This window comes from Leopardus geoffroyi, chromosome C3 (genome assembly GCF_018350155.1).
Source record: "Leopardus geoffroyi isolate Oge1 chromosome C3, O.geoffroyi_Oge1_pat1.0, whole genome shotgun sequence".
NCBI classification, from domain to species: domain Eukaryota; kingdom Metazoa; phylum Chordata; class Mammalia; order Carnivora; family Felidae; genus Leopardus; species Leopardus geoffroyi.
Genome location: NC_059338.1, coordinates 38,557,858 through 38,581,881, shown reverse-complemented (window position 1 = coordinate 38,581,881; position 24,024 = coordinate 38,557,858). Strand labels below are relative to the sequence as shown.

Sequence of the window (24,024 nt, the reverse complement as noted above, 5' to 3'; positions counted from 1 at the left end):
CATATTGTCTAAATAAATGGTAGCTCTCATTAACATTCATCCTCAACTGGCCCTTTAAGTCTCGGGTGAATTTCTTCTCGAGAGCAGTTTTTGAGACGACAAAAAAGATGCTTCTGGGGTTAGAGCCACTATGAGAACACAGAAGGATGATCCATGGGCAAAATTGGCCTCCTCTTTAGTTTTGCCTCGGGCGGATCCATGAAAACAACTGTCCACTCCACAGAGAAACTGAACACAACCAAAGAGTACGGGATGGGAAGAGAGAAAAGGCTTGATCGGGGTTTGGGTTTCAAGGGTTTATTCAAAGCCCGTGGGGTGAAATTAGGATAAAGATGGGAAATAACAGTTTTGCTCTTGGCAGAAAGTGAGTTTTAATTCCAGAATCCCTCTGGGCCAGAACCCTTTAAAACTCTTTATCCCGAAAGAGGTGTCAGGCCAGATCTCCGGGAAAGGCAAGGGGACAGGGATGAGGTCAGGAGGGAGGCCAGGCCCTCCAGGCCCTGCCAGTGTGACGTCACCACCATGGCAGGGGGCAGCCCCATGGAAAGGCACCGTAGCCCAGGTGCCTGACTCTGGCGGAGGTCCCTTTCAAGTTTATTCTCAGACCCTCCCAACCTTCCCTCTCCATCGAGTGTGAAACAAGAGGAACTAAACGACTTGATGGTAAATACATAGTCATCTTTTTGTCTTTTATTAAAGTATCAAAACATAATCTTGGCTGCAGAAAGCAAAACTTTTTTAGTGCATTTGGTAAAAGAGCTGTCAGTTCCAGTAACCATATAAACCATATCCAGTAACCGTATTTTTCAGATCCATTTTTCTGGCCATAGCCACCACCCACTTCCTTCCTCTCCAATCCATTGTTGTCCCTGGCAGCTTCAAAACCGGTCTTGAGTTTCCTAACAGCTGATCGGGGGCACCTGTATCTACAACCAGAGGGTAAATGCGAGGAATTCCCCGCCCCCCTCCCCCCTCCCCTCCTGTCCCCCTATCTTAAAGAAAATAGATGATCTCCTAAAAGAAGTGGTAATTGTACTTCAACCAGAGGGCTCCTTGCAGACTGGGAACTATCCGTGATGTGCAAATAAAGCAGCAAAATCAGGACACCTGTGTCACAGGTGAGAGTTTAGAGGAAACATACATGAGTTCAGAGAGACAGGCTCCCCATTCATGTGCATCAGTCTTAACATTTAATGAAGCTACTATCTCTCTGAAGAACGGCATTAGCAGCAGAGCAGCCAGTGTTTATTTCTCGCCTGTGAGGGATACCAATTTGCACGGGCCAAGAGCAAGGGAGCCCGATTCTGTTCCAGACCTAAGGAATCATATGCCCTGGAGATTCCAGAAAGTTAGGTGGAATACCTTTCTTTGAACTATCAAACCTGTCTGGTCAAAAATTATTGTCTCCCTCTCTTCCCCCCTCCATTCTTTCCTCACATTTGAAATACGTATTTGCAACAATAAGACACATATTTGACACGATAGCTGTAATCAAGTAAATACTTTAAGAGGTGTTCTGTGGCAGAATGTACAGTATCCAGGGCTCAAGCTTGAAAACAGGTGTATGTTTTAGGCATCCGTACATTCAGAGGAACTGGCGGAGGTATTTAGCAATTCAGGTTGTATATCCAAACTCTAAACAGCAAACAGTTGGTCTAAAGGATACACCCGGTTGGCGCTGTGTTCTAGGGTCTGCTAATGAGAAATTGAGTATCAGATGCTATAGACCAAGGAACAGGATTGAAAGTCAACTGTCCCACCTAAGTGGCTCGCCAAAAAGCAAAGGATGACACTTGGAGAATTTTTAGGCTCAATGCCCCTCGCCCTCAATGGAGAGGGAGGGCATGGGGAATGAGTAAATCTCAACAACCAACCCATTTAAAAGAACAGAAACCAGCACAACACTTAAGTTTACCATGTCTTGGTTCCAATATTTATTATATCGACAGGTTAGGAATACTAGGATAAATAAGTAATATTTCCTCTTACAGAAAAATTGTAATGATACTACCAAGTAGGATTAAACACTCTGAGGATTTCACAGAAACATCAGAATTTAAACAGACAGTAGCCAGAGTCCTGTGGCCAGTGTGAATGACCTCTCACAGTTATAAATGCTCTGGGCCAGATTTCTGCCAACATCTGCATGACAAACAATGCCACTAACATCCAATAATGCTAAAACCCAGGCATCACCTGGCTTCAAACTTGTCTCCACTGGATGTGGTTTTCAACTGCAAGAAAAGGAAAATGGAATATTCTTTGGCTCTTCTGGCCTAGAAAGAACTCCTGAACTAAGTCTCCGAGGGGAGAGTCCTAACCCTTTGGAAGTTGGACTTTCTTTCTGCTTTCTTCCTGTGACATTGTAACTGAGTTTGCAACAGAGGGCCTACAGTCATGCCCACAAATTCTGCGTTAATGCCTGGGCGCCGAGGGAAAGGCAGCTTTCTCTGTTGGCACAAAACTACGCTGCTCGCCAGCAGAATTCTGTTCTCCCGGGGCTGATGAGCTCTTGCGGCCACCTCAGCATTTTGTAAGACACTGCGTATGGTGGTAGCCGCCTCCCCCACCAAACCCTCAGAAACCAGATCTGAGGAAAATCACACCAGTGTTGTGCAAGACAAACATCAGAAGAACACAATGCCTAGCTTTGAAACAAATGCCTTGCACACAGTAATTCCTGTACATAACAGCATGTTTGCTAGAAAGCACAACCCTGGCCATTGTACAACTTCGCTAAATGCCGTTCTCACTCTGTGTCCCTATAAGTGATGGTGGCAGTGGCAGTGGCAGCTCAGGAGGTGGCCCCACTCCACCCACCCAATGTGCAGACACTTCTTCAGCATGAGTCCTATGGTGAGAGTCCTGGCTTTTTTTGTTTGTTTGTTTGTTTTTGTAGAATCCAGGCAAAAGATGAGCAGGACCCTAACCAGGGGCCATCTGCAGCATCCAAGAATAGCCAGGATGGTTAAGGCCTAAATCCTGGAGTTAAGACAAAAGATGCCCTTGCCCCGGTCCAAAGTCCACTCTGGTGCAGAGAGGAAAGGCCCAGCTGAGTCACCAAGGGCTCTTCTGCCTCGATGGTGCTTCACTGCTGGGATGCGAGAGGTGCACAGGAAGTCAGATCTCCAATGGCTTCAGGGTTTGGGATGTAGAAGGTTTCAATGAGGACTCCCCAATTGCCCCCATACCATGACTGCTTAGCTTTGCAATGTTCCTTCTTTAATCTGTTGGATAAAAAGGTTTCTCTCATCTTCTGGAGTCCGCCCATTCTGAGCCCGGACAATACATGTGGGCCGATGAAGGTTGAGCATGTATATCAAATGCTGCTTCTCATTCTTGAGCTCCTCGATCTGGGCCTTCAGTTCGGCATTCACACTCTCCAGCTTCTCCGACTCCTGGGGGGCAAGCAAGAGAATTATTAGGAGTGCGGCCAAGGTTCCAGTGAAGAGGAGGGTGGCTTGGGGTGGCGGTGGTCACAGTCATCGGGGTTCATCGAGGTGGGAATGGTCTGCAGAGGGAGTGCCGTGGGCTCCCTGGTACAGCGTCCCCACAAAGCTGGGACAGCAGCATTAGGTCTGGGAGAATCCAGCCCCCGAGAAGCCTTTGAACTTGGAGGCTTCTTCAGAGATGCCCTTGAGTTTCCGCTCAAGGTTGAGGGAGGGCTGTGGCTCCCGTGGTAATGACACTGCAGTAGAGCCAATGGCTCAGAGATCTCCTTTGTATGAGTCCAACAGCCCATGTGTAGCTCTCCTGGACCCGCATGGGCCTTGAGGGCTGGGAAGAAATGCAGACCCACGGTGCTGAGGCTTTTGTGAGTCACTGGTTTCATTGAGAAAAATGTACATGGCAACACATACAGTGTCTCGATTTTCATCGCCTCCCCGAAGCAATCAACAGACTCCTTGGGGGCCTGTGGGACCTGGGCGAAGACTCTGCCCTGGCCTGTCCACACTCGGGGGACAGGACACAGCCTGGAAGGACAGGGCCGTGGTCCGCCCCTCCTGCCCTGAGATGCCATTCCCTCTCATGCTTTTCCCTTCAGGAAGGGGAGCCGACTGAACACAGCCAGGAGCTCAGACTATTGGATGAGCCAAGAAGGGCAGCACAGTTAAGAACACACAAGAACTCAAAAAAAAAAAAAAAAAAAAAAAAAAAAAAAAAAAAAAGTATAACCACTGCTTTCGGATTAAGGAAATAACTTGTTTGAAGAGATTAATTAAAGGCTTTTCATTCTGAGCCAGTTGAGAGCTGGCAGCTTCCTTTTCTTGTTAAAACGGGTGAGTGAAGCTTCTTTAACGGGGCTGATGTATCCTGCAGCCTGGAAGCTGCTGGACGTGTATGGACGGGCCAGGGCTGCTGGGAACCTGGGCACCAGACAGCCTGCGGCTTCCAGTGCACACACCTGCTTCTCATACATCGAGCGTCACCTTCGTTGTGCTGATGGTTTGTTACCTCCTCATCTAGCAAGTGGCCTTTCTGCTACGGCTACACGTCCTTCTCCAGAAAACACTCCTGGGTAGGGGGCTTTTTGACTCCCTTTGTGACAGCAGCATGAGGCTGGTGGGGGGCAGGCGTGAGCGAGAGGAGGGGGCGAGGTGGGGAGGACTCACTTTCTGCAGGCACTCTGTCTTCTCCTTCTTCTTGTTGCGGCACTTGGCAGCTGCAATCTTATTTCTTTCCCGCCGCCTCTTTTTCCTTTCGTCTTCTTCCGGGGCTACCTGTACGAGTGAAGGGACCACACGCGTCATGGGAGGCAAGAGATCAAGACGTGCAACCCACCTTGAATACACCGCCTTTCGCTGCCAGCACAGAGCGGCAAACCAGGGCAGCCCCAGCGCTAAGGGCCTCGGCATGAAACCTCTCCACACGCACACGCTTGCGAACAGATAATGAAAACCAAGGAACCGTTCGTTCAAGTTACGCGGACAATATTAAGAAATTAAAACTCAGCTTGTTCAAAAATGCATTTGGATTTTGAAATGAGTTGTATATTCAAACTGATAGCTACTGGATGAAAACTGTAATCATTTAGAGCAGGAAATAGATTCTGTTTGGTCAATACGTCCTTTCCCCTAGATCCAGGCATGGCTTCGGGAATATCACCTGGCCACCCTTTCCCTCCTGCCTTTTCTTTGACTTGACCCCCATTCACCTCTATCTTCACCCAGGGCATTAAAGCACCTCCTTCATGAATTCACAAGAAGCTCATGGAGCTCCCGGAAAAGAGGAACCCAGGAGCATCGCCCAAACAAAGTAGCATTATCAGCCCATGGCTTGGTACCACCTGTGGGTGGTAAACATGAACCAACCATTGATTCATCCAGCAAATAAATACTGACCTCTTCCTCTGTGCCCCACTCGGAGTCTGCCGTGAGGGGCCCTCAAAGAATAAAACCCTGTCCTGCTTCAGGATCTGGTCCTCTATGGAAGTTGGCTCTGACCCTGACTTTGTCTCAGGACTGATGGGAAGCCCACAGAGTCGGCCACTGGGCTTTGCTTAGAGGCTGGAGGCCGACTAGGATGAAGCACCCACGGTGGGCTAAGCAGGTGATGGCCTAGGCTGCTAATGTCAGACCTTGTCTTGTCACTTGTCACAGCTCCCGACAGCAGGAGAGGGCGTGGGAGCCACACCTCAAACCGAAGAAATCCTGGGGCCCAATGATCACCGCAGATCCGTCTTATTAGAAGTCCTTTGGATTAGACGACACGGCCTTGGCTCTGCACTGAAGGCCAGAGATCTAGAGAAACAAAGCCCCAGGGGAAAGCAAGGCAAGAGGCAGTTTTGCCTTTTACATCCTGGATCCCAGAGCCATACCGGCAGACATTTGAGTTGAAACAAAACTGGGTTGAATCCCATCTTCACCACCTATTAGCTGTGAGACTTTGGGCATATTGCAATACTCTTGTGACTCTCAGTTTCCTCACTTGTAAGATGGGATCAATAATCTTAGCTACCTAATAGGGTAGTGAGGAGGGTCAAATTAGTTAGATTAGTTATATACACATAATATTAATTAGGGGAGCCTGGGTGGCTCAGTTGGTTGCGCGTCCAACTTCTGCTCAGGTCATGACCTCACGGTTCGTAGTTTCGAGCCCTGAGTCGGGCTCTGTGCTGGCAGCTCAGAGCCTGGGGGCCTGCTTCGAATTCTGTGTCTCCCTCTCTCTGCCCCTCCCCAGCTCGTGCTCTTTCTCAAAAATAAATAGACATTAAAACAATTTTTTTTCATTAAAATTAAAATGCTTTGCATAATGTTTAGTCAGTGCTGTGTAAGCTTCAATTACTGTCATTATTAACCTCACCATCAATATCTTCATCTAGAACTCAGCAACTGTCGTATTTCCTATGCAACCCTACGGACATTTTTGGAGAAGTGGGAGAGGATTCAGGGTTTTCTCAAATGAGGAAGTACTTGAAAGTAGAGCAAATCTCAGAGTCATACACTGTCAGAGATGGAAAAGGCTTTCAGAAACGATTTAGTCCAATTCTCTCACTGTATTGATGTGGAAATGAGGCACAGAGTGGCCAGCAGCAATGTGTCCAGAGAAGCCCAGGAATCCCTAGCTCATGGCTACCAGACTGATAGGCTACAAAGCCCAGGTGTAAACCCAGGCTTTTGGCTCCTCATACTGTGTCCTCTCCTGGACATACGGCCTCATTCCACCTTGTTGCCTCCCCAGAGGTGACTGGGATCTGGGGGAACAGGCTCACTCTGCCTACGTACAACAGGATGCTTATGGATTTCACAGGCTCGGCAACTATTTTAAGAGGAGAATTATAGCAACCAAGGGGACCTGAATATTCAACTAGGTCAGCTGGTGCATTCTCTTCCCAGTAGGAAAACCTACTTGTTAAATTGACCTAAGATCAGAAGGTGACTTGGTAAACACAGAATCAGTGGATGAGTTGGGTGGCTTTAAGGAATATTTCCACGGAGCAGGAAATATTCTGTCCTCTGCACTGGACATCTCCTGCTTCTTCCTCTGAAGAACCCTCCAAATAGCCTTCCAAACTGCTTTTCTTTCTTCTATGGGGATCTTACTACTTTCCATTACATCCTGTTATCTCAAGATATTTAATTACAGAATTAAAAAAAATTCCTCGTGTGTCTCAGGGCTCCCCTTGTGCTGCCCAGGATTGAACAAGGCAATGATGGCCTCCAGAGGTTAACTGAGGCCCAACAATGCCTCTAATGACGCCTTGTGGATACAGCATCATATGGTAGCCCCCGCTGCCCATCACGGAATGCTGACTAACAGCCGGACTCTTAACAAACGCGGTCTCATTTAACCCTTACATCAATCTTATGCAAGAGTCATTATTACCCCCACCTCCTTTTATACAATCATGAAGATTCATAACAATTTTCCTTTTAAACTCAGTTCCTTTTTGGCCATGTTCCACTACCCCTTGACCAAAGACAGTGATCAGGCCGATTAAGTAAGCTTGATACACTCCCATCTTTTATCCACGAGGGAAAGGCCTGCAAAATAGCCAAGACCTCAGGTCCTTGGGCCACCACAGCATCGCCAGCAGCCACCTGTTAGACTCCTCGCCATGTCTGTTACTCCAGGTGTCTTCTAAAAGGTTGCTCAAGGGGGAATTCAGAGACAGAGGTGGCCTCGGAGCCGGGCTGTGAGCATCAACACAGCGCGGGGCATGGCTGGCCAGTCCTGGCTCCACAGTCTGGCCGGCTGGGTCCTGGTGGTGATGAGCACAGTCACTGCCCTCTGTGCAGTCCCCAGCCTGGAGCATGCCTGGCACAGTGGGGGTATGACGAATAAGCATCGAAAGCAGAGGCACCTCGAGAAGAACCTACCTCAGTTTTCGTGACTGCCATCTCCAGGGGTCTGCCGCTGACAGTGACCGACTCCAGTGCAGAGGACATCCGGTGACAGAGGTGCTTGTTCTGGATGGCGAACCTCAGCTCTTCCTTGACAAAGGGTGTCAGGTTAGCAAAATCCTCAAACACCAGTGACCCAGGAGGGGACAGGCAGGGGACGATGGCAGAGGCACTGACTTCCGAGGCAGAGACCTGGCCTGGGTGTTGAAGCATCATTTTGCTGAAAGAAATATCGAAACCCAAGCTACTTCAGGGATTGAGGGGCATGGGATCCAGTCTCCCCACACCTGCCGCCTCCAACACCAGGGCCGCAGCCCCAGAGGAAAGTCCCGTAAGCCCTCAGGCTTCTGTTTTGTTTTCATTTCATGCCATCCTTATCTTGAGTAAAACAGGTTCTTAAAATACACAGCTCAGTGATGTGGATAAATGCCTAATTGAAATTTATAAGGGGTGGCATTTCAGACTATTCTGAATTCACAAAGATATTAGTTTTGGCTGGTGTGCATATATGCAAACGCAGCCTCAAACAGTCCTGAAAGAGGAAGAGCATTGAAAGAAAAAAAAAAAAATCAGTGAGACTTTTATGTAACCCCATTTTCAGTCTCTGTTTCGAAAAGAAACTTGGGAGGTATCTGAAATCAAGTTGAATCAATCAATGAATAGAAGCGAAAGCAAAGACTAGGGGACCCTTGCATTTAGCAAATTAATCTCTGAAGCTTCTCCCTCTGGAGGTTGGATCCAAGTCAATGAGAATGAGGTTGGTAACTATAGCTAGTAGGTGTGTTACTTCAGCCCAGTTTGGCAGGAGCTGGGGTTGGCGGGGGCGGGGGGGGGGGAGGGCAGGGGGGGGCAGGATTCACGCCTCAAGGGACCAGTGGCCCCTTCTTAAGGTAAAGGCTGCTGAAGCAAAAGACCTCAGAGAAAAGAAAAGCAAGGATCTAAGAATTTGGACCTCTCCTGGGGGGTGTTGTTGAGCCCTGTGGCGGCTGGGAAGGCTGGGGCTGGGTGCCCAGGGGAACCTGGGACTGGCTCTGGCACTGAGGGACAGTGTGACCTAGGTTCTCTGAGCCTCAGTCTTCATCAGGCCAATGGCTGAGAGCTCCTGCAGTGTGGGGACTGAGTCTCCACTGTTCCTGTCCCCAGACCCTCACCCAGCTCTGGGCACCAGCTGCTCCCAGCGGCCACTGACCACCTCAGACTGCCCCACTGAATACAAGAAATGGGGAAGGAGTGGTCTAATCAAAGGGTCTCTGAGGTCTCATCTACCTCTCTCATTCTATAGTCCAGGGAACCCAAAGGGACAGTGCAAGGAAAGTGAAGGGTAGAAACAGTAATAGTTCCATGGTTCCAATTTGGAATGGTCCCCCATAAATCTCTTCCTGCCATATACTCCCTCCAGCAGCAGCCGCCCCCGCCCCCCCCCCCCCCCATCCTTGCAGTCGGTTCTTCAGGTATAATGAATGTGTATAATGAATGACAGTCTAGGCAGACTGTCCCCTGGAGCATTCTTCTCAATCTGGGGACCTGCCGTCATTAGCCCGGTCTAGCAGACAGGAAGCCCTTTGGCAAGTCGCTAACATTTAATGAGTGCCACCCTCACACCAGAACCCTTCTGTGCATTATCTCCCTTAACCCTCATGAGAATCCAGTGAGCTGGGTCCCAGCCCTATTTCACAGATGAGGTAACTGAGGTTTAGAGTAGCTAAATAACTTCCCCAAAGTCACAGAGTTAGTATGAGGCAGCATCAGGACTCGGAACTAAGTTTGGCTCCAGAACTTATGCCCTGAATTTATAGAATATAAAATATTATTCTACACTGAAAAAAAACAAACAAAACCCACAAAGAAAAAACAGTGCAAATCCTTCTTGGGGAGCGGGGGCAGGCATGGGGTGGTTGGGGGTCCTAGAAATGAAACAGTGGGGAGGAGACTAAGCGAAGAACCATGGGGAAAATATGAGCTCTGTGCAATGAACTGCTGATCTTCCTGTGCCAGCATGCACACTCTGGCTGCTGCCTGCATTTCAGGAGTCGTAGTACGTGGGGCTTTTATCCACAAAACTCCTAGACTGGGGACTGATGATCAAGATCTGAGGTCCACTTACTCAGGTATCATTACACCTCCCAGTCAGTGCCTGCTTTCTCCTCTGTAAAAGAAGGCTAGTAACAATCACCTTGTTTTTCCAGAGTTGTGCAAGGAGTTTGAGGAAATAATACACGAACACGTCCTGGAAAGCGTAAAGGCAGCTGGGAGGTATATTCTTACCGGGCCTCCCAGGGATCCCTCCAACCCAGGCCTGGCTCCGTGACAGACGCTCTGTGGGGTCTCAGTGGGAGGGTGGCTGGTCACTGTCTGTGATCTCAAACACTTCTGAATAGATCACCCTGACCTATAACTAACTCCCCCTTAAGATCTTAAGTACACGGATGGAAACAAGAATCCCAGGCCTATGAATGCCACTTCTGACTATTCAAAGAAATCCAGGAAATGTATGTAATTCTCTTCCCAAAGCCCCGGGTCATAAGCCAGAACTGATGTTCCTCTATCACTGTAATCGAATAATCTTAGGACCCTGGGAGGATACTTCTCTGACAGGTGATAAACTCTGAAAAACTGGCCTCCTAAAGCCAGAGGCTTAAGATTCTCCCAGGCATTCATGTTTTCCCTCCCTTAACCAACTTTATTAAAAACCCAGTAGTTCAGGGATGGAATTCAGAGCTACCACTGGGCTGGCCTTTGTTTGGAGGACTGGATGGTTCTCCTCTACACGGGCAGTTTGAATTCCACTGAGGTTGAGTGTAGTTCTGTCTCACCACCCGGCTAAGTTTATTAATGGGCTCTCAGGGCTCGGGGTCTGCTGTTTGGGACTGTTTTTTCCTCCTTAGTGTAAAGTCAGCAGTCCCTATGAAAGAAACTGAAGAATGTCTGTGGTATGGAATGTTTTTATGAAAAGCATTAGGTGGGCTTACTTGGGGATGGAAACAGGCTGTAAAAATGCTAAAAAGCCTTTCTGAAAGTAAAGCAGTTGTATCTGTAGAGATTTGAACTTTCTCTGCATTCTGCTAAAGCTTAATTTCTGGAGATACTTTCTGGTGACTCCTTTCCTCCTTCTCTTAAGGTCTGATTCAGCCCAGACTCAGGCTTGTGTCCCTACAAGGAAAATGAAGTTAAATCTTCCGACAATTTTTCTGAAAGTCGAGACCTGCCAACATTCCCCCCTCACTGAAGACAAAAAAATATGTTTGGGGATTTTCTGAGTTGACTTTCTACGCTGATGTTAAAATTGTCCACACTTGCTACAAAGAACCTGCATTTTGCTTTTGCTTCATTATCTCCAATCAGAAAGCATGTCATATCTTTGGTAGTTTCATCATTTTCAAGAAAGTGAAACTTTACTCATGTGTTTCTTTAACTGGAAATTTAACTCTCAGATTATATTTCCTAGTAGCTACAACTACATTGAATTTCACTTTTAATTTTCATCTCTTCACACTAAATGTTGCTCTGAAGACATCTTACTTACAGTATAGGAAGCCGATGCTGGTCTTTCACTAACTTTCTATCTTGGTCTTTCTCCCAGCCTCCCTAAAAATCATCGATGTAAGGCTGGAGCTTCAGGAACAGGCCTATCACTACCATTCACAAGCTGAGCACCCACTGACAAGCCACTCAAGATTTCTGGGCCTCAGTCTCCTTATCCGTAAAATGAGACCAAAACCCCCTGCCCCCACTCCCTCACAGGGCAGTTAAGACGATTACATAAATGGCACGAAGTGGATTTATACCCAAACTGAGGAGCCATTGTTACTGTGATTCCACTTTCCCCATTTCAGAGGGAACTCAAAATGTTGTCAGGGCAAGTTAGCCCTATCGATCAGGAATGCACTAGAACCCTAATGAAATTTAGGTCATTTGTGAATGACCTTCTTTTGCACCTTGATTGACCCAGGGCTCCCAACACACCAGGTCAGTTCTACCCCACTATTTATTTGCTGGCAAAACCTTGTCTCCACTGCTCTTACACACTTGAGAAATAACCAGTTCTCAAGTATGGAACCATCTCTGGTTTCTGTGGTGTCCTGCCTATGCACTTCCTCCTCCCCAAGCCGGGTAACACTTGGAGCCATTGACCCTGTTCCATGCCCAGCCAATTTGCAATGAGAGGAACTCACGGGCTCTAGATAATGGGATAAAACGTCCAACATTAGAGTCACCTAGGTCACATCTTCATTTTGCAATTGAGTAAAAGGAGACCCTGGAAGGTAGTGACTTGCACAAGGGCCATAAAGCTGGTGAGTGGCCCACCCGTGGCCAAACTGTTGGCCACTCACCCACTGCTCATTTTCCTTTATCACCAACAGAGATTCAACCCCAAAAGGACCAACCAGTAGGGCAAATGGAGAATAGAGTCATTGGCCAGGTAGATGAGGGGTCAGTGGTCTTAGTAACCTGGTATCCACCACAGAAGAGGCTTTGACAGGACTGAGGCAGGGAGGGAGTACAAAAGAAAGAGAACAATGGAGAGACAGGGCCAAAAGAGAGACAGAGAGGGGTGGGGTTCAGACAGGAAGAATGGGAAGGCTCCAACAGTTGCCACAGGTGCTGTGGGCTACATCTTATCCACACTGTCAGCCTGGAGAGCGACCTGTCACATTGTCTCTGAAGCCATGCAGACAATACAATTACAAACCCCTCTGCCACTTCAAGCTTTGTCCAGAACATCCTCAAGGCAAGAGTCTGTATGTTGCAGCGTTATTCTACGCTAAATACTAAACATAAAACGAAAGGACAGTAAGAACAATTTCTCCTTCATTTCAAGTCCGGGAAGCCCCCAACAGAGGGGACTGTCACCCACACTGAAATACGTGCATTGGGAGGCCACCCAGATTTTCTAGCACTCATTTTCTTTTTTCTGGCTCCATCAGGGGTTTGGCCATGCCTTTATTTGTAAGGAAGCATATGTGATCTAGGTAATAAAATTAGGGAAAAGAAAATGGTTAGGAGGAAAGAAAGTAGGTGAAATGAAAATGGAGAGGAGAACCAATTCAATGGAAAGAAAGTTAGGAAGGGAAGACATGCCCATGGATAAGTCCCCTCCCCCTCATTGCCACCGAAGCTGGTCTCAGAGACCCCCCCCCCGCTCCCCCCCCCCCCCCCGCAAATCATCCAGGTCTCCTCACCGGCCCCCTTTCTTTCAGTTATAACACTGGAATCTGAAGAAGTTCTGCCAGAGACAACAGAGCCTCAGTGGTTATCTGGTCAACCACCACTTGGTGTTTGCAAACAGAGGGAGGGGCCCACTTCTCCCAGCTGGGGATACTGAGGCTCAAAGACACGAGGCGCAGTGTAAGCGCTCAGAGTCCTGACCACCAGGCTACAAAGGCGTGCTCTCAATTATCTGACGGGGCTCCGCACCCTCGCTTCCTCCGAGGTGTGTCTCCACGGGCGAAAAGCAGAGAAATCCGCGGGCCCGCCGGAGGAAGAGTCATAGATAGGGAAAGCGTGTGAGAGAGCTTTGGCACAGGAAGTCTCAGGCCCAGGGGTTGGACGCTCGCTTGTGCCGGGAGCCCTCTCCGCCTTCCGCCCCGGGACAGCAACCCGAGCGCTCGCCACCTCTAAACTTGTCGCAACTAACTTTCGCTCCCGGCTCCGGCGCGGTCCCGCGGCCCGGCGCTCCAGGGAGCGCAGGGCGACCCCCAGCGGCCGCGCCCGGCACCCAGGCTCGCCGGTCCCTTTCCCATTCATTCGCTCCGGCCCCTGGGGCAGCCCTTCCGCCGGCACCCGGCCTCGGTGCCTCTCGGCGGGCCCCGGGAAGGCTGCACTCGGGAGCGGCGGTGCCCGGCTCGGAGCTTAGGATGAGCGGGGGCCAGCGAGGCGGAGAGCCTTGGCCACCCCCCCGCGCACCCACCTCCCCACGCCCGCTCCGGGAGAGTTAAGCAAGCGCCGAGGGCCAAGAGGAGCAGTGCCCCGGAGCCGGTGGAGGCACCGGAGCCCGACGTCTCTGTCGCCGGGAACCTTTCGCGCCCCAAGTCAAAAGAGAAAGTTCTTTGCGAGAAACTTTCCGAAGCGCTGTGGAGCAGCCTCGGCTGGCAGAAGTTCGGCCAGAGTTCCTTCGCAGCCGGAGGCTGGGCGCGCGGGTCGGGGGGCGGGCGCAGGGGTCGCGGGACTGGTCACTAGAGGGGCGCCGAGGGAATAAAAGCAAGCCACCCTCGCCGCGCTCACTCACTCGGCTCCAGCGCTCACCTCCGGTCTCCACTCGGGGCGGCCAGGGTCCAGAGGGCGGGCAGGGTCGGGGCGGGGTCGGGCTGTCTGTCTGCGGGGCGGGCGGGCGAGCCCCGAGGACTCACGGCCGGCGCGCGGGCTGGCGGGTCGGCTCGGGTTCGGGCGGCGGCGCCGGGAGAGCGCTGTGCACTGCGCGCCTCGCTGCGTGCGACTGTGGCTCGGAGAGCGTTGCATCACCCCTTTTATAGCCCTCCAGCTGGCGGTGTGCCCGTTTACTCCGGGTTACCAGTCCCAGGCTGACGTAATGCTATTAATAGCTTCCCCCGAGAACCAGCCGAACTAGGCTGGGCAGGGAGAGGGATGGAGGAGGGGCCAAAGCGGGGAGGGAAGGGGGGCACTGGTGATGCAAGCTCGGGGAGGAGCCCGCAGGGCCGCGCTCTCCCTGCCTCGCGCGCTCGGACACACACCCGCCCGCCCTCTCTCTCCATATCAGGACCGGAGCCGTCCGGGCTGGCCGCCAGATGTGCGTACTCGCCGCTGCGTGTTCCAGGCATGAGCCAATGGTGCCCAAGCCAGCGGCATGACTCCACTGCGCTGGCATCTCTCCCTCCGCTAAGTTGGGGGATGGGGGGAGATGGAGGGGCGGGGCCTGGCCGCAGCCCAGACTAGGTGAGGCTGGGAAGCGGGCACGACCTTTCTCTAAAATGCGTGGTCATTTTCTGGAGGCTCTGGAAAATACCCCTTCCCCCGCCAAAAGATCCTTCTCAAATGGAGGGCAGGGTAGGGTCAGAAGTGGTAGTCGCCGCTGTGGGAGAGGTGCCCAAGGGACCCCTACCGTGAGCCCCCACCGTTACCCGCCGGGGGTGACCGCTACTGCAGGGCCCGCGAGAAGTCCGTCCGTTAACCCAGTCGCGGAGGGCAGCGCTCAGCGGGCACTGTGCGCCCGCAGCCCCGGCGCACCCCGCACGAGAGCACATGTGGAACCGCCTCCCGGCCGGTGGAGAACCCGTCTCCCGGGCCAGGGCCAGGACGGAGCGGAGTGGGTTTTTGTTTGTTTTTTTTTTTTAAACAACCACAAAGAGTTTGAAATTGACAGTTTCTCAGCGAAACGAACACAGCATGGAAAGATAAGAGAGCTGTAAAATCAGAGGCAACAGGCGCTAAGAGTGGGGCTGAAACCGCGCGGCCAGGGCTAGGAGGAAAGAGAAGGTGCTTTGATCTACGCGAGCCGGGGCGGGGGGGGGGGGTCGCCTCCCTCTTAGGCTACGTTTGGGGAAAACCCATCTTCGTCTTTCACGTGTTTTTCTGTGCCGAGAGCGGAATTGGCTGGGACAGGACCGCCGGGACTGGGGACGCACTGACCGTAGCCGAAACGAGGTCTCGTAAAAGAAATCCCTTCTACCCTCAAGCCCAGTTGTCGGGAAAGGGTGGGTCCTATGGCCTCAGATTAGAGCTGGGGCTTCAGCAGAAGTGGACGTGAACCTTAAAAACAATTTCCGCCTTCCGATTCCCCGACCCCAACTGTCTCGGCTTCGAGAGTGGCAGAACCAGAGACCTTCTCAACTGCCCAAGGACGAATATATGTGGACGCGCATGTGGCCGGCGAAGTTTAGAACTTGCCTGGGAGGGGGGGACCCACGTACGCGCGTGGGGTGTGGGGGCACGGTCAGGGGCAGAAGCCTCTGCTTCCACCTGCCTCTTGGGAGAGAGGTGATCAAAGATCATGCTTTGGTAACTTGAGGTAAGAATTTGAAGGGTCTTGGAACCTGGGCCTCGCCGTCAGCCCCACCCCCGCACCTGCTCCCCTAAAGCCGTTACAGTTGGCAGTGATGGAGGGGTCTTCCCCACCTCCCCCACTCCCCCACTCCCGCTTACACACACACAGTCCTGCACCCCCGGAGAATATCTGTCCGTCTCCGCAGACCCTCTGATTGCCCAGCCGCCTGAGGCAGAGACCCTCAGAGCTGCAGGTCCCCCCACACCCGGGTTCCTCTCCCCCCAAGCCCAAACCTCAGCCAACACACCCTCGCCAAAATTCCGGGCAGCCAAGACAACGCCCGAGGCCAGCCTCGGAAGTTCCCCCCGCCCCCAGCCGGTCTGAGAGCCCAGGGGTTCCACGCAGGATCCTGGAGGATGTAGCCCTGTACCTGACCCGGTTTCCAGCTACGTCGCGCGGGAAGCACGCGGCGGTTGTTTTTGCTTTACTTTTCGTCCAGGTAACGGCTCTCCCTGCCCCACCCTCCACCCCCACGCCCACACTCCCTCACCGCCAGCCCCACACCCCCACACTCCACCCTCCTGCAGGTAAACCCCGGGCGTGTCGGCACAACCCCTAGAACGCTGCAAGACCAGAAGGAAGAACGCTTGTAAATTTAAATGAAAATTATTTGGGATTTTCTACGTATCTATATACTACTTACCTATTGCCCTGGAATAAATTGCACCATTATAAAGTGAAACAGGAAAATGGAGGGTGTCAGGTGAAACTCCCCCCCCCCTCCTTTTTTTTTTTTTTTTTTTTTTTTTCTCTTCGTGAGATGCCTACAGAAATCTTTAACCAGTTTGCATTTTAATGCACCCCAGCCAGATTTGTGCTTTAATCCTGTCCTTTGGGGAAATTCAATTTAGGGCGTAGGGTAAACACAGCCAGCCCAGCTTCTTGGTCCTTGCGAGAGAAGGGTAATTATGACTGAGAAGTCCACAGCTCCTCGTCATTTATTTTTATTTTTATTATCATCGTGCCTTCCGTTCCTTTTATTGGTCTTGTTTCATTCAAATAATTCTTGGTTTTGAATCTCCAAGTCACCCTGGGTAGAAAATGCTGTCAGCTGGTCACCGGGGCGTGAGCCTGGCGTTCTCTGCCTCGCTCTCCCACTGAAACTCTAAAAGTGATAAGAATCTTGATAGAGGAGTAAATCCACCCCGTGAATGAAATGCTTATCCAAGGAAAACAAAAACTACTTCTGCCTGGCTCCCAGCCCCCAGCCCCCAGCCCCCAGGAGAACTGTGAAATGCCTGCCGTTGGAGGGGGGGACTGGGAAAGAGCCGGGCAAGGGAAGAGCCCCAAGGTGTGTGCCCCTGGAGGAGTGATCAATATCTCAGTCCTGTGTGTCCTCACCATACCCTGACTTCAGTTAACTCCACCGATTTCTAGCATGTACAGCCTGTACCATCCAGAAGAGGAACAAGAAAAGCTCCCGGGACCAAAACGCTTCTCTACACAAAGGCAAAGAATGCCTCTCCCCCTGAGAAGGAAGCCCGACTGGGGTTATCTGGGGGAGGGAGGGTGTTACTCCTCCATGGAAGGGGGTTAAGCAGAGACTTGACTATCGCTGAACTTCCCCCCTGGAGAACAGTGGAGGGAATCCACATTCAGACCAGCCTTAGTATGTTTTGCTGAGTGAGATAAGAATTGGAAACTTCATGCTGGGGCATGTGCAAAAGGAAGGGGAAAAAGTTAAAACGGGAGGGGACGGAACTAGGCAGCTAAAAACAGCCCACACGTGGCAACAGAATCTAAACACCCAAACATCGCAGGGAGCCAAAAGAAAAAAAAAAAAAAAAGTTCAAGGGATATTTAAAGGTTTTAGCGGTTTCTTAATCCAGGGAACAGTCCCTTCCCACTCCCCTCCCCACATTATTCTTTTTCAACCCCCAAGATTGTATCTGCTTACAGAGCTCTGGGTAAGTTAAGCACAAAATCGGCCAAGCAGCAAGGCACGTGCGCTTCTTTGCCACAGAAAGGGAGTGGAATGGATTTTCTTCTTCTCTACTCTGCTTTCCAAAGCCCACACTTCCTATAAAGTCCGTTAGAATGTGGGGGTTACTATTTAAGGTTCTCCGAAATGGGCCTCCTCAGGAAAGACGGGGAAACACCGCATGGTGGGCTCTGAAGCGTGGAAGGTGAGACTTGGATGCTGTAGTTGGCACTCAGCAACTGTGTTACCTTGGAGGAGTCATTTCCCTCTCTGGGCTGAGCTGGAAAATGGCAGCAGTAACAGCAGCTAACACATAAACTTGTTGGGAGGCTTCACTGAGGATGGGGCACACAGCCAGTCCTCAGTAGTGGTCTCATTACTTATGAATCAAGAAGGGCTTTCTGGGGGAAACCGCTGAATCTCTGCCAGAGCCCATCTGCCCCTTTAGTCGGTAGCAACAGTGGTGGACAAAGTGGAGCTATATCCAGAAATGATCATCTTCAAGGGAGCAGGGATAAGACTCCATACAGAAAACAGAGGGGATCCCCGTTCTCCACACACCCAACTCTGGTACATACCTCCACTTGCCTCAGCACAGTGTGGACCAGTGCTTGAAGCTCCCAGTGAGTGGTCCAGTGCTAAGTGCCCCAGGCTGGGAGTGGGAGGTTTGGGTTTGGTCTCTTTCTACCTTTGGTATTCTTTTTAAAAAAATTTTTTTTAAACATATATTCATTTTCGTGAGACAGAGACAGAGCGCGAATGGGGGAGGAGCAGAGAGAGCGGGAGGCACAGAATCCAAAGCAGGCTCCAAGTTCTGAGCTGTCAGTACAGAGCCCGACGCGGGGTGGAACCCACGAACTGTGAGATCATGACCTGAGCCGAAGTCGGCCGCTTAACCGACTGAGCCACCCAGGCGCCCCTGCCTTTGGTATTCTTGACCAAGGTACTCCCTCTCTCTAAGGCCCCATCTTCTCTGAAGTGAAGGGCCCCGGGCTGAGCTCTGAGGGTCTTGAATGGACACCTGCAAAGCCACCCTGCAAGCCCTGACAACCCACCATAAGAGCTGGAGGGAGACAAGCAAGAAGAAGGCATTGAGTAGCACAAGGACAGACGCATTTCACTAATCACGGTTCTCTCTAAAAACTAGGGTTGAGAAATGTTGCCCAACTTGATTCTCAAACACAGCCTGTGGTCCTGACAACTGATCTTTCTCTCTCTCTCTTTCTCAACATTTCCAAGGAGTTTTACTGATGGACTTCGTGCCTTGCTAGAAAGGAGGGAGTATGAGGGCACCCTAGGTGGGGATTGCATCTTTGGGGACCTTCTTGTAAGTAGTCTGTCTTCTACTGCCATAGACACCCGCCTTGGACCTTGTGACCAAAGCCCAGGTAGCAACTATTCCCATTCAGGAGTGGGGACCCTAGAGCTCTGGGTGTCCAAAATGAAGTCCCAGCTTCTAGGTGCTAGCAGGACTCAGGAGACCTGGGACCCACTCAGAGGTTTCCTTCCAACCGAGTGACTCAGTGAAGGTCATGAACACTTCACCTGTGTTGCAGTCTATAAAACAGGACTATTTAACATGGACTCCCCCAAAGGTTTGCTGTAAGAATCAATGAGGTCACAGATGTGAGAGTGACTTGAAAATGATGAAAAGATTCATACTTTTAAAGACTCCTTGGGGGAGCTCTTATACATTATATATATACATACATACATATGTATGTATATACATAGATATATATATAGAGAGAGAGAGACGTATATAGACATATGGGAAATGGGCAAGGGAAAAAAAGCACCCATAGTCTCAAACACTATTTTGACGTTTCCCTCTAGTTTTTCCTCACACATGATTTTTAAGAGCATAGTTGTGACTGAGATTGCATGCAACTTTGAAATTTGTTCTTTTACTTATTACTGTGAATTGTATGTGGCATTTATTACAATAATTTTTTCTTCGCAAAAATAAGATGTTCGTTCTATTGTGAAACGTAGCATACATACAGGTGATTATATAGAACATGTATGCCCATTTTAATAATAAAACAAACATCAAGAACCTACCACACAAGAGGCACTTGGCTGGGTGAGTCGGTAGAGCGTGCAACTCTTGATCTCAGGGGTGTAAGTTCGAGCCCCATGTTGGGTGTAGACATTACTTAAAAATAAAACCTTAAAAAACCACACAAGAAGTAGACCACCACCTCAAGTACTGAGAAGCCCCCATGTGACCACTCCAGATCACATCTGCCTCTCTCTACTGCCCAGAGGGAAGGACTATCCTGGCTTTTATTACCATGATTTTCCATGGCCATGGACGTAGAATGTTTTACTTCGTCATTTTCCTACTTTTAGCCTCTAGGGTGTTGCCAGTATTTTTGCTAGAGTGCTATTCCAGATTTAAATCTTTATTATGGGGAAGGGGGCATCAAATTCCATCACTGCCCCTGTTGCTTAAATGGAGTTCAGGAAGGGGTCTTGATTTCTACCTTCAGGGGCTACACAGGGCGTGGTGCAAGCTGGAAGGACCCCCGGTAATTATGACTACCTGCGCAGTTTCCTTGCTGCTGAACATCCAAACAAACAAATCCTGCAGGTACTTTATCCCATGGAAGCATCTGCTTTAATCCTCCTGCTCTTTACCTACCCATCCCCCTTTATTTTCTGTTTGTCTCTCTTAGAACAGAAAAGCCAGTCTGCAGCACGGGTAGGTGGTACAGAGGCAGACCAGCAGGAACGATGCTTCTGCCTGTGCCTTCTGGGAGAGATCTTGCTGGAGTGTCTGTCCTAATAAGTGCTTTATTATTTTATATTAAACAAGTATGCATATGTTGAATTTAAATAAAAGTCACACAAGAATTTTTAAGGAAGGGAGAAGATATCAAATACATTTGGGGCTTGGGATGGACCATGGAAAGTTATATTCCATAAGACTGGGGGTGGGGGAAGAGGTTAGTACCCTCTAATCAGCCTTTTTAAAGAGCGAGAGTGTGAGTAAGTGAGGGGCAGAGAGAGAGAGAGACGGAGAGAGAGAATCCCAAGACGGGCAAGAGAGAGAGGGAGAGAGAGTGCGGAGCCTGGTGAGGGGCTTCAGCTTGCCCGATGTGGGGCTCAAAGTCACGAACCATGAGATCATGACCTGAGCTGAAGTCAGATGCTTAACCAACTGAGCCACCCACAGCCACCCACTTGACTTAAAAAAAAAAAAAAAAAAGATTATTTATGTAGAGAGAGAGCAAGACAGAGAGCACAAGCGGGGCAGGGGCAGAAGGAGAGAGAGAATCCCAAGCAGGCTCCACACTGTCCGTGCAGAGCCCGATGTGGGCTCAAACTCACCAACCATGAGATTATTCCCTGAGCTGAAATCGAGAGTCAGAAACTTAATCAGCAGAGCACCCAGGCACCCCTCTCTTCTGCCTTGAAGTATAAAATAACATCAGCAAATGCTGTTATGTAGCACTCAATGTGTTCCAGACCGCAGGCTCAGCCCTTTACATATACTTATTGCTTTTAATCCTCGTAGCAGCCCTATAATGTAAGTACTGTGAACCGCTCCATATTATAGATGAGGAAGCTGAGGCACAGAGAGGATAATTGCTCAAGTCTGGTTGCTTACCCTCAACACCTACTGCCCCTCAACAAGTGTTCATGAGAAATCTTGGGAAACTCTGATGTGCTTGAGTGTCCTCATTTAATGGTGGGGAAATGGAGCTAAAAGAGGAAAAGTGGCTCTACGTGGTCTCAGGAGCATAAATTCTTACACTGCGGGGCTCCTGGGTGGCTCAGTCAGTTAAACGTCTGACTTCAGCTCAGGTCATGATCTCACGGTCTGTGAGTTCGAGCCCAGCGTCGGGCTCTGTGCTGACAGCTCAGAGCCTGGAGCCTGCTTCGGATTCTGGGTCTCCCTCTCTCTCTGCCCCTCCCCTGCTCACATGCTCTCTCTCTGTCTCTCTCTCTCTCTGTGTCTCTCAAAAATAAAACATTTTAAAAATTTTTAATAAAATAAATTCTTACACTGAAAGGAACCTTAGCAGACAGACTTCTGAGCTCCGTTCATGCCCTATTTGCCAAGATTGGGGCCAAGATGAAGAGTGCGGATTTTAGAGCAGTAGACGCCATTTCAGGGGCATCCCGTGCTAGTGGGGGCCATGCATAGCATCCCTGAAGCTGAAGAGGTGAGCAGCAGAGAGGCAGGAACCACAGATGGCAGAGAAGAACCAGGGACAGGCACTCAGAACTGGGTTCGAATCTCTATACTCTGCCATCTCCTATTTGGCTTTGGGCGGGTCCTGAAACCTCAGTTTCTCCTGTGAAATGAGGATAATATCAACTTTACAAAGTGATACTGAGGATTAAAGAACAATGCACCGTCCAGGCTTCCATGGAGTGGGTATCCAATAAATGTTACTTTTTTTCCTTTCTCTTGCCTTACCCCTGACACTAACAAGTCACAAAGAACTCTGATGCATAGGAAATGTCTAGACTCCAAAGGAAATTTCTATCTCTCAGGTGACGTACTGACTGATTTTAAAACAGATTAAAAAAAAAAATCAGTTTGGGGCACCTAGGTGGCTCAGTCGGTTATACATCTGACTTTGACAGGTCATGATCTCGTGGCTCATGGGTTCAAGACCCACGTCGGGCTCTGTGCTGACAGCTCAGAGCCTGGAGCCTGCTTCAGATTCTGTCTCCCTCTCTCTCTGCCCCTTCCCCACGCTCTCTCTGTCTCTCTCAAAAATAAATAAACATTAAAACATTTTTTTTTAATCAACCTGAGTCCAGGTCATATTTAGTAATTACTATTTACTGAGCACATACTACATGCCAGACACAATGGTAAGCACTTTTAAAAATACCTAGTATCTTATTTCACCCTTATAATAAATAACCCCATGAGGTAGGTGTTATTATTTCAGTTTTACAGATGAGGAAACCAAAGCTCAGAAATGTTAAGAAAGTTGCTCATAGGCACTTGGTTCAAACACTAACTTATTTGAAAACTTCTATTAAGCTGTACTGCACCATCCTCCAAAGCTTTTTTAAAATTGTTTTAAATGTTTATTTTTCAGAGAGAGAGAGACAGAGCACGAGCGGGGGAGGGGCAGAGAGAGAGGGAGACACAGAATGAGAAGCAGGCTCCAGGCTCTGAGCTGTCAGCACAGAGCCTGACACGGGGCTCGAACTCACAAACTGTGAGATCATGATCTGAGCTGAAGTCGGTTGCTCAACCGACTGAGCCACCCAAGTGCCCCTGGTCCTCCAAATCTTGAGAGCTTTACACATGTGCTTATTTTTTTTGTTTTTTATTTTTATTTTTAACTTTGCCTCCCTTGTTGAAAATGGGCAAACTTCCTTTATCAAAGTCTTGGTGAATTCATGGAACCTTCTAGAGTTGACCTTACCCAAAGTCCCAGAAGATCTCACTTGACAAATTCCACATCCCTGTGCCCTCTGTGATACTATCCCGTCTGCCAAATTTGCAATTATTCCATAATTTGCTTTAACCACAAACATAAGCCCTGCTATTGACTGAGTAAACTGAGTAGGGCTTTTTGGACTTTTATTCTGTTTCCCAAAATATGATGAACTGAAATCATCTGATGATGAACTTGTACTTGAAACTGGAGTGGCTGAGGGCAGAGTGAGTCACTCTGGTGAGTTTATACCTATCTGTCGGTTCTTCAAACGTGTCTTATTGCCAGATCCTGCTCTCAGCAGTATGTGTAGACAGGTCGGGGCTACAAGGGCAATATAAGAGCGTTCCTTGCCCTTGAGGAGTTTTAAATCTTGTTTAGGTGGCAAATGACCGTGCATGAAACCATAGCCAGCAATAGCAGGTGCCATATATATGTTACTGTATATACATTAGTCCACAAACATTTAATGTGCATCTAGTATGTGCTAGGTCGGGAGCTACAGATAGATACACAGAGACGCTTCCCTGCCCTGCAAGTGCTCACAGCGCGTGGGGAGACAGACTTTGGCAACAGGTGGTTACAGGCTCATATAATAAGGGCTAAAGTGGGGCAGGATGTCTCTGCTCAGGAGAGCTGGCGAAGGCTGATGGATGAAGTGACGTTCGAGCTGGATGTTGAAGGCTGAGCATTTTCTGGGCAGAAGAGGAGGAAGGCATTCCAGGCACAAAGAGAAGCAAATGCAGAGGCTCTGGGTGCCAGGAAGATGGGGGCTGTGCCCGGCTCATCCTTATGCTCGTTCTCGGCTCCTTGCACTGGTCCAGGCACATGCTGGTCCCACCATAA

At 49.7% G+C, this 24,024-nt stretch overlaps 1 protein-coding gene across 3 annotated transcripts in view; it reads right to left on the bottom strand.

Moving 5' to 3' along the window:
* Positions 1 to 1,905: 1,905 nt before the first annotated feature.
* The window catches only part of ATF3 (activating transcription factor 3), a 58,755-nt gene continuing 36,636 nt past the window's right edge, over positions 1,906 to 24,024 (bottom strand). The window contains exons 1-4 of one of the 3 annotated variants that reach the window (XM_045452480.1): positions 14,071 to 14,346; positions 7,821 to 8,064; positions 4,614 to 4,721; positions 1,906 to 3,398 (exon numbers count right to left, since the gene is read on the bottom strand). In XM_045452480.1, the coding sequence (XP_045308436.1) occupies positions 3,201 to 3,398; positions 4,614 to 4,721; positions 7,821 to 8,064; positions 14,071 to 14,300 (780 nt within the window). In that variant the 5' untranslated portion in view covers positions 14,301 to 14,346 and the 3' untranslated portion in view covers positions 1,906 to 3,200. Of the gene's footprint in view, positions 3,399 to 4,613; positions 4,722 to 7,820; positions 8,065 to 14,070; positions 14,347 to 24,024 lie in introns of those variants that run through there. The other 2 variants (XM_045452481.1, XM_045452482.1) reach the window with 2 other exon arrangements.